This window comes from Fistularia commersonii, chromosome 15 (assembly GCF_037954325.1).
Source record: "Fistularia commersonii isolate RoL2024-O1a breed Wild chromosome 15, RoL_Fcom_v1.0, whole genome shotgun sequence".
NCBI classification, from domain to species: Eukaryota; Metazoa; Chordata; class Actinopteri; order Syngnathiformes; family Fistulariidae; genus Fistularia; species Fistularia commersonii.
This window is the reverse complement of record NC_141298.1, coordinates 14,688,293-14,709,480: the sequence shown is the minus strand read 5'-3', so window position 1 is coordinate 14,709,480 and position 21,188 is coordinate 14,688,293. Positions and strand designations below refer to the sequence as shown.

Below are 21,188 nucleotides of genomic sequence, written 5' to 3'. Positions count from 1 at the left end.
TCTTTTACCAATGTTTATCAATGTATTTTTCTTTACTTACTCTCTCCCTGTACATTAAATTGCACCGGTGGTTCATAGTTTTGTGTTTGTTTTTTTTTTTTCTTTTTCCCCCGGACAAATGCAACAGTTCTTGGGGAAAAAAAAAATGGAATTTGTTGGAGACGAGACACCGTGACAACAAGATGCAGCGACACCAAACGCTGTAATCAAACTTAATCTGAGCTGGCTGTATGATGGTAAAAAGCGGGAAAACATGATGTGAAGTTTAGAAAAGATGACCGCCGGTAAGTGGCTTTTGGATCTGAATAGCTTTGGTACAGATGAGCAGAAACAAGTGGTGTTACTAGACAACTGCAAAGATTCAGGTATTTCACATGACTTCATGACTACGCGTACTCAGGAAACCCAGTCTGTCTTTTCGAACACCACAAACCCAAGATTTCTTTTCTTCCCATTACATGCCCATAACACAGCGGCCGAGGGTTATCTTCACAGTGAGAAGGTTCCTGCTTCGATTCCGACAGGGGAGCTTCTCTATGTGGAGTCTCCTTGTTCTCCACGTGTCCAAAAACATGTAGCATGAAACCTCGAGCCCACTACATCCCTGACTAAGGGAAAGGCAGAATATACATTAACTGAATATTTTTTTTTTGTTTCATTCTCTTAATACTTTTATACAGCACTATGATGAAAAGCATTTAATCATTATTCTTATGATCATTACCTAAATAAGACATTCCTTCAAACCAAAACAGGCACAAATGCATTCATCCAAATCTGCAAGGGACAACTATATATGTGTGAGCTCAAACATTTAGAACGGATAGGAAACACAGCAGTTAAGTATCGAATCCTGCGCATTTGCGCTGAAAGTGAAGCATAAATTTAAGTCTACTTCACTTAAAGCCTCCACAAGATTCACTTGAGGGAAGACCCTCTAAACAGAAATTTGCCCCGCTGAGCTCCTTTAGTGAGGCCCCCCCTCCAAAGCAGGACAGCTCCAAATAAAAGATTGCCGAGCCAGAGTCATTTTTCAGATGATGCGGTTATAAGCGACTATTAGTCGAATAAATCATTAAAGCTGGCAGAGAATTTGATTATTCATCAGAGACGAGTCCCACGGTTTCCTGTAGTGTGCCGTTGTCTTGGTTCAAAGTATTCTATTTTGACAGGGAGCACTCTGACTGTCTACTGTAGAGTGAAGTAATATAAAACTGCATGTGAAATTTTTGCCGTTAAGAGTATTACAATATGCTCTCCAGCTTTTATTTATTTTATTTCTGTCAGTGCTACAACACTGTGTTCAAGGTTTTCTATTCGCTTTGATTTCTGCTCGTGACTACAGCCGCTGTGCATCAAGATGCAATTTTATGCAGGGCCCCTTGGTCTCTAATGACCACGATCTATCTGAAGTCATGCTACCAAAAGCTGCCTTGCATGTCTATGCTATTATCTAAGCCCCTGAAGTTAAGTCAAGAATCATTTTCCTCATCAAACTGAGATGTGATGTAAGATTAAAATGGATTTTTCATTTTCCAGTGCAAGCTACCTACATCGCCAGCCAATCTTAAACATTGAAAAATCAGATGCTTTGTTCCTCATGTGTAGGTCCTTTTTTGCAAACTTATATGTCTACATAAAAGGGCACAGTGATAAAGGACCGATGCTGCTTGAATCCAATATCAAAATCCGAAGTCTAATATGGGTGCCTGCTGATATCCAACATTTTATTCATTGAAAGGTCTCCACTAAAAAAAAAAAAAAAAGAAAAAAAAATGATGTTTCTTATTTTTTATCACTTGGATACTTCAGACAGCAGAATAATGCGTGTGTGCAGATTTTTGGCACAAGGCTATCTGCACAATCAAGCGACAAAAGGAATAAAAGTGTCCCGGATTACCTTGAATCTATCCTGGAAATTTGGACATGTCAAACAAATTTGCGTCATCAAAGCAAGTTTGAAACTACCTCCTGGTCTAAACTATAATTTTGGCACTATAGCAAGAGTTGCATATGTTAAGAATAGGCTTTTATTTGTATTCTCATATTACATTTTTTTACTTTTTTCTTTTATATAGTTATAGCTGTTTGATGTGCTTTAGGATGCCTTGCCTTTACTCATGCCCTCCTATTGGTTCCCCAAGGACAAATGAAGTTTTTCTGATTTAGATTTAATGTTTGCATCAAGACAAAGTGCTGGATTTTTGAGCCGAATGCTTCTGTACATGAGAAATCTGATTATTTACTGGTAGAAAGAAGTTTTCCAAGAACAATGATCATGGCATGAGTTTGGATCTCCTGCAGTTTACATTAAGAATGTAGATACATGATTTGTAACTACATTTGCATGGAACGGACTAACCAGGAGGGACTTTTAACATTTAAAAATCTATTTTTATTTTATCTGCTGTCAAAATGTAAACTAAAATGACATGTTTCCACCCATCTATCACTCTTGACCCTGACAGCATCCACAAGTAAAGATGCGACGGGAATATTAACTAAATTAATGCCTTCAGTCAAAATCAAGGCTAGTTTGTGTTACCTGGCTAAATTGGTTTCCTTTTCTCCCCTGATGGCCTCTAAAAATTGGTGTATTTTGTAAAATTATGACCCAGTAAAGAATAATGTATGATAAACTTGCTATATATCTTCCTCAATCAGCAAAGGCAATGACACGTGGACTAAAGCTTTCCAATGTCCTTCAGTTGTCACGGATCTATGAATCTTTTTCCTTACACGGGGTGAAATAACGAACAGTTTGCTTAGTACCACCATAAAATTTATTGCGTGTGTTGGCCTTGGTTCAAGGCAGAATCACAATGTAGCTCCTGATTTTACGACTATTTAAATTATGTTCCACTTTTGTGAATTAAAGGATTCGCGCACACTTGAAAGGGACTTCTATGTTTGGTTGTTGCAGGAGTTCTTTATTTTTTTTTCCCTTTTGTTTTCCACAAAGCAACGCTTCATGATCAAAGATTTCACTGGACTGCAACAGCAGCTACTACACGACCCAGACTAACTCCATATTTGAAACCGCTAAATAAGTCGCACATTACAAGAAACAAAAACAAAGTTATCATTCAATTTCAAACAATGGCATTTTTTTTTGGCAAAACGATTAGAGTGTTAGCAAAGCTGGGAAAATGGCTTAGCACAAATTACAGCAATGGGATTTTGATTAATGAGAAATTCATTTTTGTATTGACCATATTAAAAGACTATTAAGATTGCCACTCAAGCGTTGAGCGTTAATTATAATACAGGCCTACGTAAGCTTCCAGGAAATGTGAGGAGTGCAGTAAAGTCTGAAATGTGGCACAGAGCTTTGAAGACAATTAGATTCTAAATAACGGTCCTGAAACAAAATTATATGAAACTTTTCTTTATTTTCCTGCCGGGTTATTTACTGTAGTTTCAGCGAAAAAAAAATATGTAAAGCTTAACAGCACAGGAAACCTAATCATATAATGACACTGCATTAACAAAAGTGGAGTTGGGATGACAGCACGATGTCATAAGAAATTAAAAGCATCACCATCCATTTAATAATCACAGCCTCCGTTTATAAATGTATAAATCTAGAGGGAAAAAACAAGTTTCTTTTTTTTTATATTATTGGAAAAGAGTTGTCACTACAATTCAAAGAATTACACAGGGGCAGCAGAACCAAAGCCTGGTCAAGAATTCATGGTGAAAGTGTTTCACAGACACAATATGATGTGTAAATAAGCATTGCCCGAAACAGGATGAGACCAGCACCACAGCAATAACAGTCAATTAAACCTTTAAAAAGAATACATTGTTTTTCCAATGACACCTAACATAAAGACTTTTTTTCAAAATATTTGGACTGGGGGGAAAACTTGTACAAATGTGATGAAGAATTTGTGATGAAGAATGAAATTCAAGTTGAACTTAAGTAAATTTCCCAAGATGGATCTCCCTTTTAAGTATCATATGGCACACTGTCATTGGAGTGACAACTTGGAGTGACAGCAAGCCACCTCAGTGTCGATCAGACCATTTCACGGGACTCTGATGTTGAATGCCTAAATTGAAGCTCTCAAAAATGTCCACTGTGTGTTGTATTCCCTTTGAATGAATATGAGGTTTGATCAATCCCTCAGATGTGTTTCAAAACATTTCCATCACAAATAATGACTTAAGACAATTCATGTAATCTTAGAGCCTGTAAGTAACTTATATTAACAGGTTCTGTATTCACAAGCAACTGTCCAGGTCAGGAGAATGTAAAGAGAAGGAAGAATCAACTCCTGCAGATGCATAAACACTGCTATTGGTCATCAAAAATGCCTCAACAACCTGATAGCATCAACATCACAGAGCTGCATGCACTCAATCAATATGTCCAACACAATCAGGGTCCATCTTAAGGCAGGTGCTGCTGATGTGATTGCAATTAAAAAGCCTCTTCAGCTCAAAATCAAAACCACAACGCACCACCCTAGATGCAAGGCAAAAACATTTGTAAGATAGGGGTGTAATCTCATCTTGTCACTTTGTTTACATTGGAATACCGCTAGGCCCTTGGCGAACATAGTGATCATAAATATTCATGAATACAGGGTGGGTCTATTGGTGCCATGTGCTTTGTTTCTTTCCCTGAATCACTCAGGACTACGACATGACGGTCGTAACATCCATAATGTTGAAAATCCAAGTTAAATATTCATGAGTATATATACCAAACATGGAGCAGCGCATCCATGCACCTGTGAACTACAAACAGAAATACACACCTTCCAAGGGCTCGTAACTCTCGCCTGCTGACTGTCTTATAAGCTTTTTCAACGCTCTAAGAAGGCTGTAGGTCATTCCCGAGGGGCTTCACATTATACCAGCCCTTTCAGCCTAGTAACACAATCAAAGTAGTTGATGATTCAGTTCAAATCAAACAGAACTGCTAGGGAAGACTGGTATATTATTGTAGGTTGAACAAATGGAAAAGGAGGGGTTAAGGAGTTTCAAAACAAAAACAAAAAAAATATTAAAAAAAAAAATCTTGAGTACAATTACATTACATTTCACAGGAGAGGCAAGACCACATCCTAAATAAAGCTTCTCTGTCTTCGGACGTTGAATACCAAAAAACAACATCAAGGCCTTTGCCAGCAGAATTCCAGCACAAATCAGTTCACCTTCTCCTCTTTTCAAGGGTTGACACACCGAATTATCTGCCTCCATGTAACCCTATTCTCTGCATCCTCTTTTCGCACACCAACTTACTTTATGTCCTCTTTCACTTCATCTATAAATCTCCTCTGTGGTCGTCCTCGAGGCCCCTTTCCTTGCAGTTCCAACCTCAGCATCCTTTTACCCAGATCTTCATTATCCCTCTTCTGTACATGTCTAGTGTATTTCAGTCTGACTTTATCTACAAAACATCTAGTATGTACTGTCTCTCTGATGAACCTATCCATCCTCTTCACTCCCAAAGAGGTCCATAATGACTCTGCCTCTAAACCGCACAGCATCACTGGTCTCCCCACTGCCACGCACAACTTTCCTTTCATTCTGGCTGACGCTCTTATCGCACATTATATCCGACCCTTTTCTCCACCCACTCAAATCAGTTTACATATTTCTTCACTTCTATTCTACGTTCACCTTTGCTCTTGACTGTTGACCCTTGGTCCTCCTACTTCTTAAATCACTCCTCTTTGTAGCCTCACGATTCTACTCTGGTCCCTCTCATTCATACACATGTATTCTGTTTTGCTATAGTTGACCTTCATTCCTCTCCTTTCAAGCGCATACCTCCACCTCTAGATGTTCCTTCTTCGGTTCTCTGCAGTAACTTCAGATCACAATGTCTCCTGCAAACATCATAGTCCTTGGTGATTTCTGTCTAACCTCATCTGTCAGCCAGTCCATCACCAGGGGGCCAACAGGAAGGGGCTCAGATGTGAACCCTGATGCAGGCCCACCTCCACGTTAAATTCCTCTGTCAGATTTGACGGCACACCTCGCCACTGTATTAAAGATGTCATGTCCTGCACCAATCGGACATACTTCTCTGCAACTCCCTTCCATATGCCAGTTCTCAATCTCAAAATGCACAATGCAGCTGCCTGTCACACTCCTCGTACCTGTCAATACACTTCCCTCCCTATCCTTCATCACCCTTACCTACTACATGTCCATCCCATTTCTATCTCTCTGGTTGGACAACCTGTATAAATTGGTCACACAGGTCATTGTACTGCACCAACATGTCCACTGAAGTCTTAACCAATTACCATTCCCTTAAGTCTGCATCACTTCAGATTCACTCAAGAATTGTTTCTTCTCTTCCTACTCATATCCTATCTGAGTGATATAAGCACAAACAACACTTCAACAAATCTTCAATTTCTAGCTTTAGTCTCATCACTGACGCGCTTTAACTCATGAATATCCCTTACTAACTCCTCCTTCAAGATAACTCCGCCATAGTCCAACCATTTAAAGTCCCTCTTCTCAATCCTAGACTATTGTCTTTCCTCTTCTGTCCTTTCCCATGGACATGTCTTCCTCCTCGCCTTCTTCGACCCACAGCAGCCCAGTTACCAGTGGTACCCTGTAGGTTATCAGCGCTGCCGGGGGTCATTGTTAACTCGGACCTCCACTGATCTGACATCTAAGTCATAGGTTTGATTCCCATATTTAGTCTGGCATAGATTTTACCTTGGATGCCCTTCCAGGCAAAACCCTCAGCATTCGTCCGGGCTCTGGGCCGATTCAAAGGGAACATCGACTTGGGCCCCCCTTGAGGCTGCCTTTTCCAGAACAATTAACAATAGGACTAATTGAAATATAAGCTTCTCTTACACTTTTTGATTTATTTGCAGTGCCTGGCCACGGTACAATTTCAACCGCCACATATTGATTTCTCGTTTTGTCTCACTGTTTTAAATGTGTAAAATCATATTGTTTTGTTGCACCCCATGCAGCATATTGATTGGCTTGGTCTCTGCTTATCCTGCCATCGCAAGCGCTCGCTTACACTCTGACATTAGATCTGAGTGAAACACGTTTAATTAATCTCGAAAGACTTTGCACAGACTATAAATACTGCAAGACACAATGCCCAGGTTTGCTATATGTTGCTTCAAATGAAACATTAACACACAAAACAATATATGAAAGAGTAGCCCTCTCATACTAATTCAAACTCAATAAATCTAACAACTAGCGCTCAAGATCCACTTGTTCAACTGTGTTCTATTCCTCATCAACCCAGATAGATATATGCCAATCTGACAAGTGTTGACTTGACGTGTGGAGTTGAGTCTACTAAGTTACTCGCTGTGGTCATATCATCTATAAGGCTGGTCTGTGATATGAATGACATGTGAAGGCAAGCTAAGGTTAGATGTCATGATGGAAAATGGTGTATCTTTTAGGTCGATGGTTTACGAGGCTGTGTATGATTGAAAGTTTTTGGATAAAAATGTAATGGCCCAGAACAGATAGTGGCCTATAAATCTAGGAAAAGATAAATGCATATAAAAAGGGTCCCTTAAAATAAGTCAGCTTTTTTTTTTTTTTTTTAAGAATCATAGCTGATAGTCTTTCCTCTGAAGGATGCAAATGCTGAATTGAGACCAAACTAAAAATGCTGAAAATTCTTCAGTTATTGCTCTGTCGCTGTGTAGAAAAGAGCAGAATAATACAGGAGGTATATATCAAACAAACAGTGTAGTTTGAATATCAAGACTGGATTTTTTTTGTTTGTGAGTTTTTTTTTGAGACTTGAAATTATGAGCTTTACTTTCGCAACATGATGCAAAACAAGAGCGACATTAGGAAAGTTGTTTTCGCCACCCGTATGAAGTGAGTAAGTTTGAAATACCAGATAAGGGATGTTGCTCGATATCTTTTTTATATTTCTTTTAACGTGCTTCATAAGCATTTAAATTAAAATTGAATTAAACTTTGCCTGCTGCCAACAAAACTTAGATCTAACAAATAATTTGTGCAGTGTAAGTGCAAATTTTTAATGCCTTTTCATAACATGTATAGATAAATATCTGACAAAACAAAATGAAAAAAACTTTTTTTTTCCCTAGTTCTCTTCTTTATCAGCACATCATTTAAACCCTACTGATTAGACTAGCAGGGTTTCAGCAAGCCTGGTCCTCTCTCCACCCGGGGCTCATTTGTTTAGATTTCAGTAAGGAAAGGACAAAAACATCCCACATAGTATTAGACCACAGGGAAGCGCCGTTAACTTTTGCTTCACTCAAATGTCCAGGCGAGCCTCCAGTAATTGCACTCAAATTATGCCACAGACCATGTGCTTGCTAAGCACGAACTGCCATCTGCTGCAAAATTACAACCATACAGCTGCGCAACTTAAGTAACACCCAGTACACAGTACCTCCCCCAACTGTTGGATGCCTCCCTGCTATTAATGCTTGAGGAGGACAGCGTCTCCAATGGCCTGCTTATCACGGAGATGATGTCAAGAACACGGGCAGGTGAGGGTGTATGATTGATGTGGTTATCTTCAGTCTGCCTACCAAAATTACATATCTGTTTCCTGCCCTTGAGATTTCAAATCTGATATAAAAGGAACATATGGAAGATTTAGGAAACCATCTCAGGCTATAAACACTCCGGCAAGGCACAGACATCTCGGCAGGCAAAGGGGTTTAAGAAGAGCAGCACAAGCATGTGGATTATATCAGTAGTACAAGTTTTTGGTGCTCAGTAAGAGACAGAAAAAAGTGAAAGAGCATAAAAAGGGAATTATAACACTGGCAATCAAAGTCACATATCACTGGAAGGTGAGTCTAATCTGGAGAAATAAACATTGCAAAACTGACAAACATTCAAACAAGGAGATAAAAACATGTTTATCATCACAAGGGGTCATGCCGAGGATATCATCTATTATTTACTGCTGTATCTTTTTTTTTTATTTCACAAAGATAAGTTTTCTTTCTTTTTTAGATTTCCATTACCCCCTGATACAGCCGCTCGATTATGAAATGAAATGTCGCCACTCTTATTTTGGTAAATAGTGAGATCACACTCTAGAAAATGCTGACTTTGAAAAACATCTTGCTCGGTTCTTGTAATTCTTCACATTAGAATCGCTGAAACCAAAGGGTTTCAAACAGATCAATGGATGTAATCTTTTGTGAGGAGTAAAGCATTACATTGAGTTGACAGTCAAAATAATAATTTGAAAGGAGCTGTCAAGCCGCTCTGTATAGCTATTGGCTCACTTATTCTTGATTTGTGAAACGGCTCTCAAAAGAATGCCAAACTGGGGCTACAAAATGCCATTATCAGCATGAGAACACAGGTTTTCATTTGCAGCACATCCTGCTGAGAGCTCGGGCTCCCCTGGCCAATACTACAGCGCCGTGGCTTCATCTCCTCAGTGACTCCCAAATGCTCTTACATAGATGTACTGGACCAGCTCACGGCACCTCCAAAATGGGTCAAGCCTGATGTAAAATAGGAGATTAAAATTAGTTGTTTCTTAATTACTTTTACAAGTCACTGCTTTCAATTGTGTGCGCATGGTTTAAATGAAAATATGCATAAGATGTTTTTTTTTTTTTTAGGGTATGAAGTGAAAATGTTTGTGCTCTGAAGATTTTGGCAGATGTTTAACCTCTTTACCCGCGGTGAATTATCGTTACACTGCCATCAGCACAGGCTCGGTTACAGGGCGGACAGATGCCCACTAAACCAATCTCCTCCTGGTTAAATAAGCTCTACTGCTTCAGCAATTTCCAAGTTAAAATCGTTGCAAAGGCAAAATTGCAAGAATGCCAACAAATACTGCTTTTATTTCTCTATGTGACATCAGCAACTGTGTCACATAAACACTGACCAGGAAGGGCAAGGGAGAGAGAAAGAGAGAGAGATTGAGAGTGAGAGAGTGCAAAGTGCGGGGCTGCGAATTTCTCAAGGAGGTAGCATTCTTCAGTCACAACAACCTGGTGAATGGACACAGTCTGAAGTCACCACCCCAGTTGCTTATAAATCAGCTCGGCCTGGCAATGTTCCTTGTCGAGTCTTGGCAAACTAGGTGAGGCAGGAAAGGCTTCACAATAAGTGTAGCCTTTACTTTTGTGCAACTTTCTATTGCTTGATTATGAGGCTGGATTTAATATCAGGCCTATGGCAAACCTATTTCTTCTTATAACAAAGTTATCTGCAGTTCAAATATCACTGCTTTAAATCTGTGCTCTGGCTGAAAGTCTGCAAATCTGTCTCTTCATCCTGCAGGCAAATTGTTGTGTTGTGCTCCAAAAGTCAAAACTTGGGAAACACTAAAACTAATTATGTTGCAGGAATGTGTTTTACTCAAAATCTCCCGAGAGTTATTTTTTTCCCTCTTCATCTGCTGAGTTGTCAGTGCCAGATAACACTCAGCCATCGCACTGAAACAGTCAGACAAATAACTGCACTCCAGGTTGATTACTGAATCAAGCTTAGTTTAAAATATTTCAATCTGACCTCCATTAAACTATTCAAACTTTCTGCAACCCCAAAATTGTCATTTTGTCTCAGAACTTTGTAAAGTGGAAGCCAAGAAAACACGACAAATAGTAGAACGCAACAAAGGTACTACTACCCACACAGGGATACATTTAAAAGAAAAAAAGAAAAAAAGACAACTGGATAATTATTTCTATTTTCAACTTTGCTTTTACAGAAACCAACAGGCCCTCTTGTTTAAATGAATTAGACAAAATGGCAATTTCAAATCTGCAGAGTCACAATTGTCATTTTTATGTACTTATGCTGTTGTACGGCACTGTGTCTAATTTCCTTCATATTACACTGTGAATGGAAGCAGACGTAAAAATGTTTCTTAGTTCCAGCTGCGGAGCAAGGAACTATTGCAAAAATTATGATCAATATTTTATGAATCCATGATTTGGCTTACTGCGTGTAATTTTCTTATTCCATGGATGTCACATCCTTCTACCCAACTGAAATTGGACTCAAAAATACATACATAGAAAAATAAAAATCAATACAGCACAATTTTTCACTATTTCGTCTGTATAATAGGGTTGTCATTTCACCTTTAACAGTCAAACATATATTCATGTGTTTGTGGAAAAAAATTGAAATACTACATAAAATGATCTATTTAAATTCAAACTTGGAAAATGGCACAAAAAACAGGTTACATCTGTCTATCAATTGTATCTAATTCACCCTGCTCACAAGCGTCCCAAAATCCACTTGGCTGCAGGGCTGTTAAGTAGCTTTTTTGCAAAATCACAATGCCCACTCCAACCAAGACAGTATTTCTAATATTCAACTTAAACGATAGATGGGTGAAAAATAGTCAGTTTACTTTTTCTGATGTTCAGAAAATGCCCGAATAGCTTATGGTTTTGCCAAAGTGGTTTAAATAATTAATCTGGTGTAAAATAGAATTGATACAAAGTGCAGTGCTTGGCTCACTGTATTAGTCATTGTTGAAACTGTATTTATGAACACAAATTTTATGGTAAATTAAAAAAAAAAAAAAAAAAAGGATATTTTATACAAAACTCCTACAACAAGCACTGACTAACAGAAACCAAGTTCTTTCTGAGTGCTGAATCTGCTTGCTGGCCGCGCTGTTATTGCCTTTGCTGTTGTTGGTTTATACAGTGGAACAGCTCTGTTTGCATTCCCAGTCAGATTTCTTCAGAATACAAAATACAACATTCTCTGAAAATAATAACAAAACAGAATTTTGATATCATAAGTAACAAGTGGTCTCGGTGATTTTAGCAGTTACAGCTGGTTGGACGGATGCCTGGCAGACAGCAAAATGGCTGCACATTGGCAAACCCTCTGATACATGCAAATAAAGTTCAGGAAATATGTACCTGGGGGATCAAAGTTTGCCGAGTGTGTTTGCACATTTTTTTCCATACTTTTGATCCACGACTTTTTTCTCCAATTGCTGGTATGGGTGGAGGATCGCTCAGATTGGTTGCATTGTATTGGTTGCCTGATCATGGAACTGTTATACAGTGTCCATAATTTTCATTTCGACTGAATGAATAAATTGATGTGTTTTTCCTTGGGGTGGCACGGCTGTGCAGTGTGAGCACTTCTGCTTTACAGCAAAAGGGTTCCTAGGTTTTAAATTTCTCTGCAGTTTTCGCATGTTCTCGGTGTTCCTCTTACAAACTAAAAGGCTGTGATAGCTTTACCCTGACTCTAAATGGTCTCCATCATAAATAATATTAAAAAATGTCAACGTTTGTGGCAACATGAAACATGAACAGCACCCTATTAATCCTGTTCACAGGAAAAAAGGTTGGAAGGTTTGAAGGTTTATTTATGTTAATCTTATCATTTCAACAAATCACATCAAAACACTTTGGATGAAATGGTAATTATGGGATTTTTGAAACAAATAGATTTTGGATTAAATATCTACAGCTCTGCAAGGAAAAAGAAATACCATTTCACAAATGCAGGAGATATCAGAGTCCTGAAAATTATCATAAACATGTAGCTTGCGAGCAGCAGTAAACATGATTCAAATATGTTCATGTTTGGTTGTTGACTTTGTTGATGCGAAAATGGGGAGGCAATCGGAGTTGAATGAATAAGGTATACAAGACACACGGATACATTGTTGAATTCAGGTTGCAATGATCTGAGCTCGGCAGAAAAATTTAATGAGACGCACAGTGACATTTGTTGTGAAAGGAGCATTCCACCTTCAGAGGCTCATGACGCCTGATGTTAGTGTGTCAAATCAGTTTGTTGGCTTTTTACCAGATACTCTGATGTTGTGTTCTGACTCACTGTGCAAAAAGCACATTTCCCTCCTTTGGCCAGTCACTTTGTCAGGTAAGAGGCAGTGGTAAACCGGAGAATACCAAACGCTACACTACTCAAAGTCCCCTTCTGCCCGAAGCAAGAGCTCTCAGCTGAGCCAGAACACCACGACAAGAGAGCTCGGGGACAGTTCCTAAACACAACATCAGTCAGGAGGCTGTTACTGGGTAACATTCATTTAAAGCAAAACAAATATACACATTAGTATGAAGGATGTGTCTTAACGCCAACCACACGTTAGAATAAACTTGATTCGATAGATCAGGTCATGGGCGGCTCTGGCTCGCCAGACTCTCATTACATGTTAAAATCCCTACAAGAACATGCAGTACATGCATTTACATAAAGAATCTCTGTAAATAGTGCAGAACCCAAAGGCTGAACTGTACACACAAAGCCAAATCTATCTCAAAGTGGAGCAGAACAATCACTGACAGATCCTCAAACTTCCAGCTTCACTTACGTCTGCAGTTAAGGTCAAACCTGAAGGAAAGATCTTTGACAAAATCAGCGATTCTTCTCTTGTTTATCTTGAGCTTGTCACTTTAGAAACTGTAAACTTCAACAGAAGATACATTTCTTCAACGGGTTGTGATGCTGGTGGATTGCCTCCTCACTCCAGAGCCACACACACACACACACACACACACACACACACCCACCCACAGCCCCCCCACACACACACACACAATTAAAATCAGCACTGTCATTTTAAAACAGTGATCATTTGAAGAGATAAAAACCTCCATAAACTTAAGATTTACATCCCAACCAACCATGATACATTTATGTGATTTAAAGCAAGGCCGAGAGAAGACAGGAAAAAAAAGATGATAAATGGAAGCTGGGAAAATAAGTGACTCCATGTTTACAACCAGTGTGTGTACTAATCATTTTGTAAAAATGGCAGCATTTCTCTTCTGAGAGCCTTTTATGTTAACATTGCAAGAACAACACAACAGAGCAGTGGCCTGTTTGCTCGTCACCTAAGCGAGAAGGCAGAGGCCCTGCAAATGAACAGAGCATTGTCTGTTCTGTTGTGTGCTGTGGAGTTATGCTACTTGCATTGCATTTATATGCACACAGTTACTTGCAGCAGTTTGTAAGGGGTGCAATTTCTCTGGGGAGTGTTCTGGAAAAGGTAGGGAATCCCTTGCAGTGGAGGTAGATCAGGCAGGTTCAGGGAAAGTGCGGTGTAGGTTTTTTTTTTTTGTTGTTGTTCAAATACATGTCAATACATCTTCTAAAAGTATCTTAGAGGGAAGCCATGATTTCTAACCCTGAAGCTGCCTGACTTCAACGGCACCTCAGTTTATATGTGGTTCATTTATCACACCTTGATATCAAGCCACTATACACAGGTGGCCATATCTACCTGCCACTGTCAGCCATCTGCCTGCTCTGCCACAGCGTTCTGCTGCAAGGCTTTTTGTGGACCGTGCACTGGGAGACAGGCGCAAACATTTTTTACGACAACAGCGCTGCCTCCTTTGCCTTGAGATCCCTACTGAGTAGCTGGGGCCCTGCGATAAGAAAGAGAACACACACTACCCATCAACAATGATCTCAATTTCTTTAACAAAAGACCACATACAGTGAGTACACCATGGCTCCCATAGCAAAACCCCTATCCATCTCTGCCCTCCTTGCTGGTCAGCCAATAGCTGCCGTTGCTCCAAATTTCGATCTATCCTGCTATAATTCTTGTCTTTGGCTGAACGGGCTGATGGAGGTAGGACAAGGGCACAAAAAAACGGGCCTGTGTGAGTCTTAGCTTAGAATAAAAAAAAAAAAAGGAGTTCGTGATGAATTCTGGCAACACAGCCAGCGCTGTCTTCTCCCAGCCACATACAGAGACAGAGGGAGGGAGGCAGCCCGCTTAAACAATGGGACTGCCTCATTACCAGTGTTTATCTTAAGCAGGATTAATATTGTAGAAACAAATGTTCATTTTTGGGGAGGAAAAGAGCATGTGCTTCTTCTTGTGGAGCAATTTAATATTGGAATGTTTTGCTGTGTTTCAGTAGGTTTTGTTTTTGGAGGCGGGTTGGAGATTATTTTTCCTTCTGTGGCAGAAACACCAATAAATGTGGTACGATGAAAGCTATTCAAACGTTCAACATGCTGATAAAACATAACAAGCTTGACTTGAGGTACTTTAAGCATTTTGTGAATGAACTCTGCTGCTTAACCCCGGGACTTAAGACCTCAAAAAGATCCTGCGGAGCACATTGCAGGCACATATTAATACATGTTTATTTTACAGTGCTTTATATTCAATAATCAATTGTGAATAGTTTCTGACTGTGTGCAAACCACTGTCAGCATTCAGATGGGGTGTCTATAGTGTTGTTCTTAATAATTTAACATTTTAACCACGCGCCACACATTAAACCCTTCAAATTTGTATTTCGAAAAATGACAAGGGGGGAAAACGCAAATTCAGAAAACAAAAGGAAATATTTCAGCTGAATATTTAATCAAGCATGTGTTCTTTATAACCAGTTTGCTGATGCAGCCCCCAAAGACAGTTAAATTCTCCTGTTCATGTCCTAAAAGAGACAGAGAAGCGCTTGGAGTACAATCTCATCTAGCCAACTCGCAAAGCACTTCAGCTCAGGTGTCCTCATTCATCACTTTTTTTTTTTTTCTTGCGGTCACCCAATGCTCTCAATCGGGACATTGCATATCATCATTTAATAAGATAATCTCACTCATTCATTTGCAATCGTTACAATCTGGTTCGACTGCGAGAGATACTGTGAAGCCTCTGTTCTATTTTAAAAATAGCTCGGCAGTTGTGCCGTTACAAACAACGGCGACACCTTTCATTGAAGCTTTATCCACAGTGATTGTACAATGACAAGCAATCATAATAATTGCGCTTGCCCAGGGTTGTTGTCTAATAGTCAGGTAAATTCAGGATAACATTTCTGATTGTCAGCCAATACACACCGTGCAACAGTGTTAAGACACAAATAAGTTCAACTCAATCACTACTTAACTGCTTTTTTTTCATTATTCTTGTTTAATTACTCTGTGACTACATCCTTGCTTACATCAACTGGAAAAGTGTCTTGTTAAAGTGGTGACCATAATAAGTGGATAGAATTAAAGATGCTATTTTTTTTTTTTTTTTTTAATTAAATTTAGCTACCTGATAGTTGTCAATTTCATATTTATTCTGGATTGATTTATTAAATCTAATATCAAATGTTAGATAAATAAATACATTTAAAAAACGGATTGTGACAAGGAGAAAATGTTCGGTTCGGGAACCTAAACCCTCAAAATTCAATAGCCAGGTCAGCCCATATCATAAAATGTAATCTTGGTTCTTGTTTTTGGATCATCAAATGCAATAACTTGGGAGTGCAGTCAACCAATGAAAAAGACGGCCGTCTGAAATCTGACTTGCTTTTCAACTAAGTGACTGGTCATCAGAGACTGTTGTGTACCCGCAGCTCCTTCCACTCAGACTGCAGACGGCAAAGACACAATTCAGCCATGACTAAGTTCTGGAAGAAATTCATCAGTAACTTGGTCAGGCAGACGGTTCCTCCTCACAGATGCACCATGAGACCAGATGAAGCTGATGTGAAGAGCTGGGAGGATAAGACCAGTTTTAGGCAGCTATGCAAAGTCAGGCTGGCGGCTGAGCTGTTTGTTTCAAATCCCAGCGTGGTCAAGATTTATATAGCAATAACGATATTAACAGTGTTTGTAAATTATTATTGGCTATTTTTTCCCTCTTAATTCCTTTGCAAATTATGGATGTGAAAAGTGCCCATTATGTTTTGGCCATGTTCTGACTGAGAATCTTCAGGTGTTGCTGAAATTTCAGTTTCTGATTGCCAGCAGCAGAGGGGATGTAAAGGTAGAAGAGTTAACCATATTATTCTTGCTAAAGCGAACTACACTCACATCCCTCAATGCTCTTTAATGTCGATATATTCGGCAGGACAATAGTTTTGCTCAGTTGCTGAGGTTACTCTGTATTGTGATTTAAGTTTTGTATGATACTGTTTGATAACTCGTGGAGTGTATATTTTAGGTTTTTGTTCGTGTCTTTTTCGATATGAAATAAAATCTTTTTCCGAATCTATAGTCGGCGGCGTACTCCAGCTGTGTGGTTGCCCTTTCATCACTCTCCTCGTCTGCTAAGCTTTCTTTCAGTGTCTTGTTTGTCAGTTTTTGTAAAATCTGGTTTTACATTGCAGGTTTTATTTTCATTTTCTCCTGTGGCCGATTTGTAGATAATCTCATCAGTGAACTTTAAGCCCCTTGCTACCACTAAGTGCAGGTTAACTATGTTCAACCAACATTTCTAGAAGAGCGAAGCACAAAGCACACCTCAGGATTCATGGGTATGTGTATGAATTGTGTTTAGTGAGTATTTTTAAACCCTCTGCTCTCTTCGTGGATCTTGAATAGATAATCCTTACGTACTTTAGTGTGGTTGCAAAGCCGGAGTAGCTGTAATTATTGTGTGTCGTCGTTTCAGTGTTCAAAGGTGTGCTTTGTGGTTTACGGTTACTTGTGATATGTAACCACTGTGTGATTGACCGATCAGTCAGATTTGACTTGAAGCTGTTCTGTGATCACCCTGTAGGATGCTACTCTGCAAAGTTCTGCACAGGATGTTGCTTTTTTCTGTCAACTTGTTTTATTTCAAGAGGTTGCGAAGGACCTCTTTTTGAGACGTACCCTTGCAGATGTAGCTCTTTTGGGTGTTGAATCAGTATAACAACATGAATGCTTTTGCTGGTGTAAAAATGACAAAAACAAAGGGCTACAAGTGCGTGAACAAACTTGCCAACTGAACCAACCATGTGAATAATGTTTGATCATTTTGCCCTGAAAAGGTTTTGAATGATGATTTGAAATTAAATAAAACTTTGTAAACTTGTAGTTCCTTTTTCATCAATTATAATACAAATGACACAGTAGATTACAAAAAATGACCTCCATAATTAAAGGGGATCAAGTACGGCACCGAGCATATGCAGAATTCCAGAAGGACATTTTAAATTTCAAAGAAACATGCCCAAGCTGCAATAGAAATACTGAAGAATGGGTATTCTGCGATGGAGAATATCAAATACAAAGATGTTCCTTTCCTTAAGAAATAAGACAAAATGAATGAACACACCCTGCGTATGCCTAAAACAGTTTATAAAAATAGGCTTAAAAGGCATGCTACTTTGTAAGAATCCTTTTACAGTTTAAAGGCTTAATGAATTAATATAATGGGCTTTCTGAGTCCTAAAAAAAAAAAAAAAAAAAATCTAAAATATGTATGTATGTATGTATGACATCCACATCTTCAGGACATCGTGAAATGAAGGTATATATTTGGATGAATTTGAGAATATTAACGAAGGCTGAATTTTAGATTTGACTGAAAAGATAATTCACACACACATATATAATGATACATAAAAAATTAGTACGACCGCAAGATATCCAACAGAGAATTGTATCTGAAAATTAAAATGACTTTCTATTCCTGGTATTCACTGGAAATTTCAAACATTTCTACTCCATTTAATTACATGTTTCGTTCCTGTTGTGCCTTTATTTCAGTCTCAGCCACTGCTTCTGCTTCCAATAGGGTTGCCCACTTGAGAGTGCAGGGACAGCGTTGGGTGGGAGTTGAATTATTGGGAAGAAAAACTGTACGGTTTTAATTCTTGGACGAGAAGTTTTTTCAATGTATTTTTATTCAATTGGTTTCTATTTCATATTTTCTGCAGGAGTGTCGTGTCCTGTTTGTACCATCCCCAGAATACAGACAAATATGAATACAAATGAATATCTTCCAAATTTCTAATTTGCAATTCAAACCGTATCAATAAGAACCAGAGTAAGTACACAGAATCAGAAGAGAAAGAACTAAAATGAAAGCCTAGTGTAATGTACCATGACTTGCTTTTATAACTAGGTTAATGAAATATAGCATTTCATTGTGAGAGCTTGTGAAGCATTCAACTTTCATCTAATCTAATGTATTTCTGATTCTGCTGAAAATTTGCAAATGACATCAATACTGTCATCTTGAGAATGGAGTGGACTTGAAAAGGGGTGTAAAGGAGGATTTTAGCAAAGGCAGGGATTCTAATACCGCAGGATTGTGATATAATAAACCTCCCCACGCTGCTCTTTCCAGAATCAATGTGTGGGGTTTTTTTTTTTTTTTTTGCTTATTTTATTTTTTAAATTGTTGTCAAGAGTGCAAGATTTGATTTGATTTCTTTTCTTGGCCAAAAAAAAAACAATCATATTACCTTGCAACATAAGCAGTAATAGATGCTGGTGCTGGTGACTGTATTTGCAGAAGTGATGAAAAACTCTCTCTCACATACTTTAAATACATTTGGTGACTCCCTTAATTCCATTACTGACACAGACTGAAAGTATGGAATTAGCCTGAAAAGTGGACGGAGCAGACCAGTTTGGTTGCTTTATTTGCCAAAAGTGTGTCACACATGACATCACAATTTCAATTTGCCAGTGTCATTCAACATTCATCCCAACCCCTCGTTCACTCCAGCGTACTTTGAAATAAACATCTGAGGGGGGCTAAAAAAAAAATTAAAAAAAAACTGCAATCATCACATAAAACTGACGGGGCAGGGCTTTGGTTGTGCAAATGGGCATTTTGTGCAGCTGAGGAGGCATCTGCAAAGAGCTATAAGCTCCTGTCTTCATAAAACACGGTGAGCTTTTTTTGCTTGGAAAGCTGATGAGTTAGAACACCCACCTTTGGTGCATAAACTCGCTTATTTATGCACTCTTCTTGTGCGATCTACCCTATATTTATCCATTTGATAATTTCTGACTGCAAAGGCCATTATTGAGCCATGTAGAGGATTAAAGAGCATTAATCTTTCCTCGGGCCTCTGTCTTAGAGTGGACTGATGAGGGTGCTCAGACAAAAACAAAGGATAATGTATTAATGGGATGGTCAACACTGTTTTTTGTTTTTTTAAACTGTCAGAATGATTGTTATGGTGCTCAGTCTTTGCTGGCAGGTGTAAACGTGGGCAGAGACTGAGCTACTTCATTGCTCTCCAACAGCAAAGCCCTTGTGCCAGCCTGAAGAATACACGGCTTAACTTGGGTGACCCGACCACGCACTCAGTGTGGATTAAGAACTAATACATAATCAACTTTGCAGGAAAGACCTTCAGTCCGGGAGATTTGCCATGCGTCAAAATGATCCCCGGGCAGCGAGAGCCACAAGCGCAAAAAGGACAATCACAGAGAGCAGGTGACTCCGTAGCAAATACCTGCCTGGCTGGCTGGGTAAACTCTCATAAGGCGTTATAAAGGAAAATTTAAAAAATAATAATTTAAAAAAAATTTAAAAGAAACAGAATTTTATTTGAAAAAGGCTACTCCCGCAACCAAATAATGGCATTTTCTTCACAGGATTTAAACTTTCACGGGAGGGAGAACGGGGCCACCCAGACTCATACAGCCTATCTGATGTAAAAATAAATTCCACCACTCGGATACTTAGTGAGTCAAGACGCAAACTGCACTCCACTAATCGCTTAAGTTAAGCTTCAGCTTAGATGGTGTGACTGGATGTCAAAGAAATGCGCAGAGGTTGCCCGCGACATGCAGTAGGCACTTGGATGAAAACATAAGGAACTGACCGGCGGTCTTATCAGGAGACACCCAGAGGGGACGATAACAAGTGCCCCGAGGATAAGAAAAATAAGATAAATAAAATAAACCACCGTCCCTACCTTGCTCCATCAGCAGAATGGTCATCCCGACCAGCATAGCCCAGAAGAGAGGATTTTTCATCTTGGACCTTTTTTCTGTGTCCCCTGTGCTGCGGTCTGTGGAAAAATAACCTGCGAGTCTGTGAGAAATCCTGAAAAGTGTTTTTTCTTCAAGTCCCCGATCCTCCTGTCTGACTGTAAAAGCATCCACCAACGCAGCGCTCAACAAAGTCCCTCCTTCAGCAGCGAGGTTATTGGCAGCAGCGCTCGACGAAAGCTAGCGACATTCACACCATCTGCTTCCGGTAAGTGCCTTTCAAAGTAATACGCAACCTCTGGTCTCCCGGCTTTTCCGCCTGCAGGCTTTTATTTGGACAAAAACGCCAGTTCTCTGTCTGCTCCGATTTGGCTGAATGTCGCCAGCTTTCAGACAGCTATTAGCGTCGACTTGTGGAGGCGCTGCGGTGTCGACTTCTGCCTTCCCTTTTATTACCTCATCTTCTTATTTCACCCGAACACCAAGTGGAAGAGGGTCGAAAATTAAGTAATGCGTATCATGAAATACCATCAGCGAATTCCAGTGTGTGTGTGTAAGTGAGAGTGTTGTGTTGTAAGATGTTC

The 21,188-nt window shown here is 39.3% G+C and overlaps 1 protein-coding gene across 2 annotated transcripts in view; it reads right to left on the bottom strand.

Moving 5' to 3' along the window:
- ntm (neurotrimin) overlaps positions 1-20,767 on the bottom strand; it is a 454,899-nt gene extending 434,132 nt beyond the window's left edge. For both annotated transcript variants that reach the window (XM_086160103.1, XM_086160101.1), the window contains exon 1: positions 20,589-20,767. Coding sequence is in view for 1 of the 2 variants with exons in the window: in XM_086160101.1 (XP_086016227.1) it covers positions 20,589-20,649 (61 nt within the window). In the remaining variant the exon portion in view is untranslated. The remainder of the gene's footprint in view (positions 1-20,588) is intronic.
- Between the last annotated feature and the right edge of the window lie 421 nt (positions 20,768-21,188).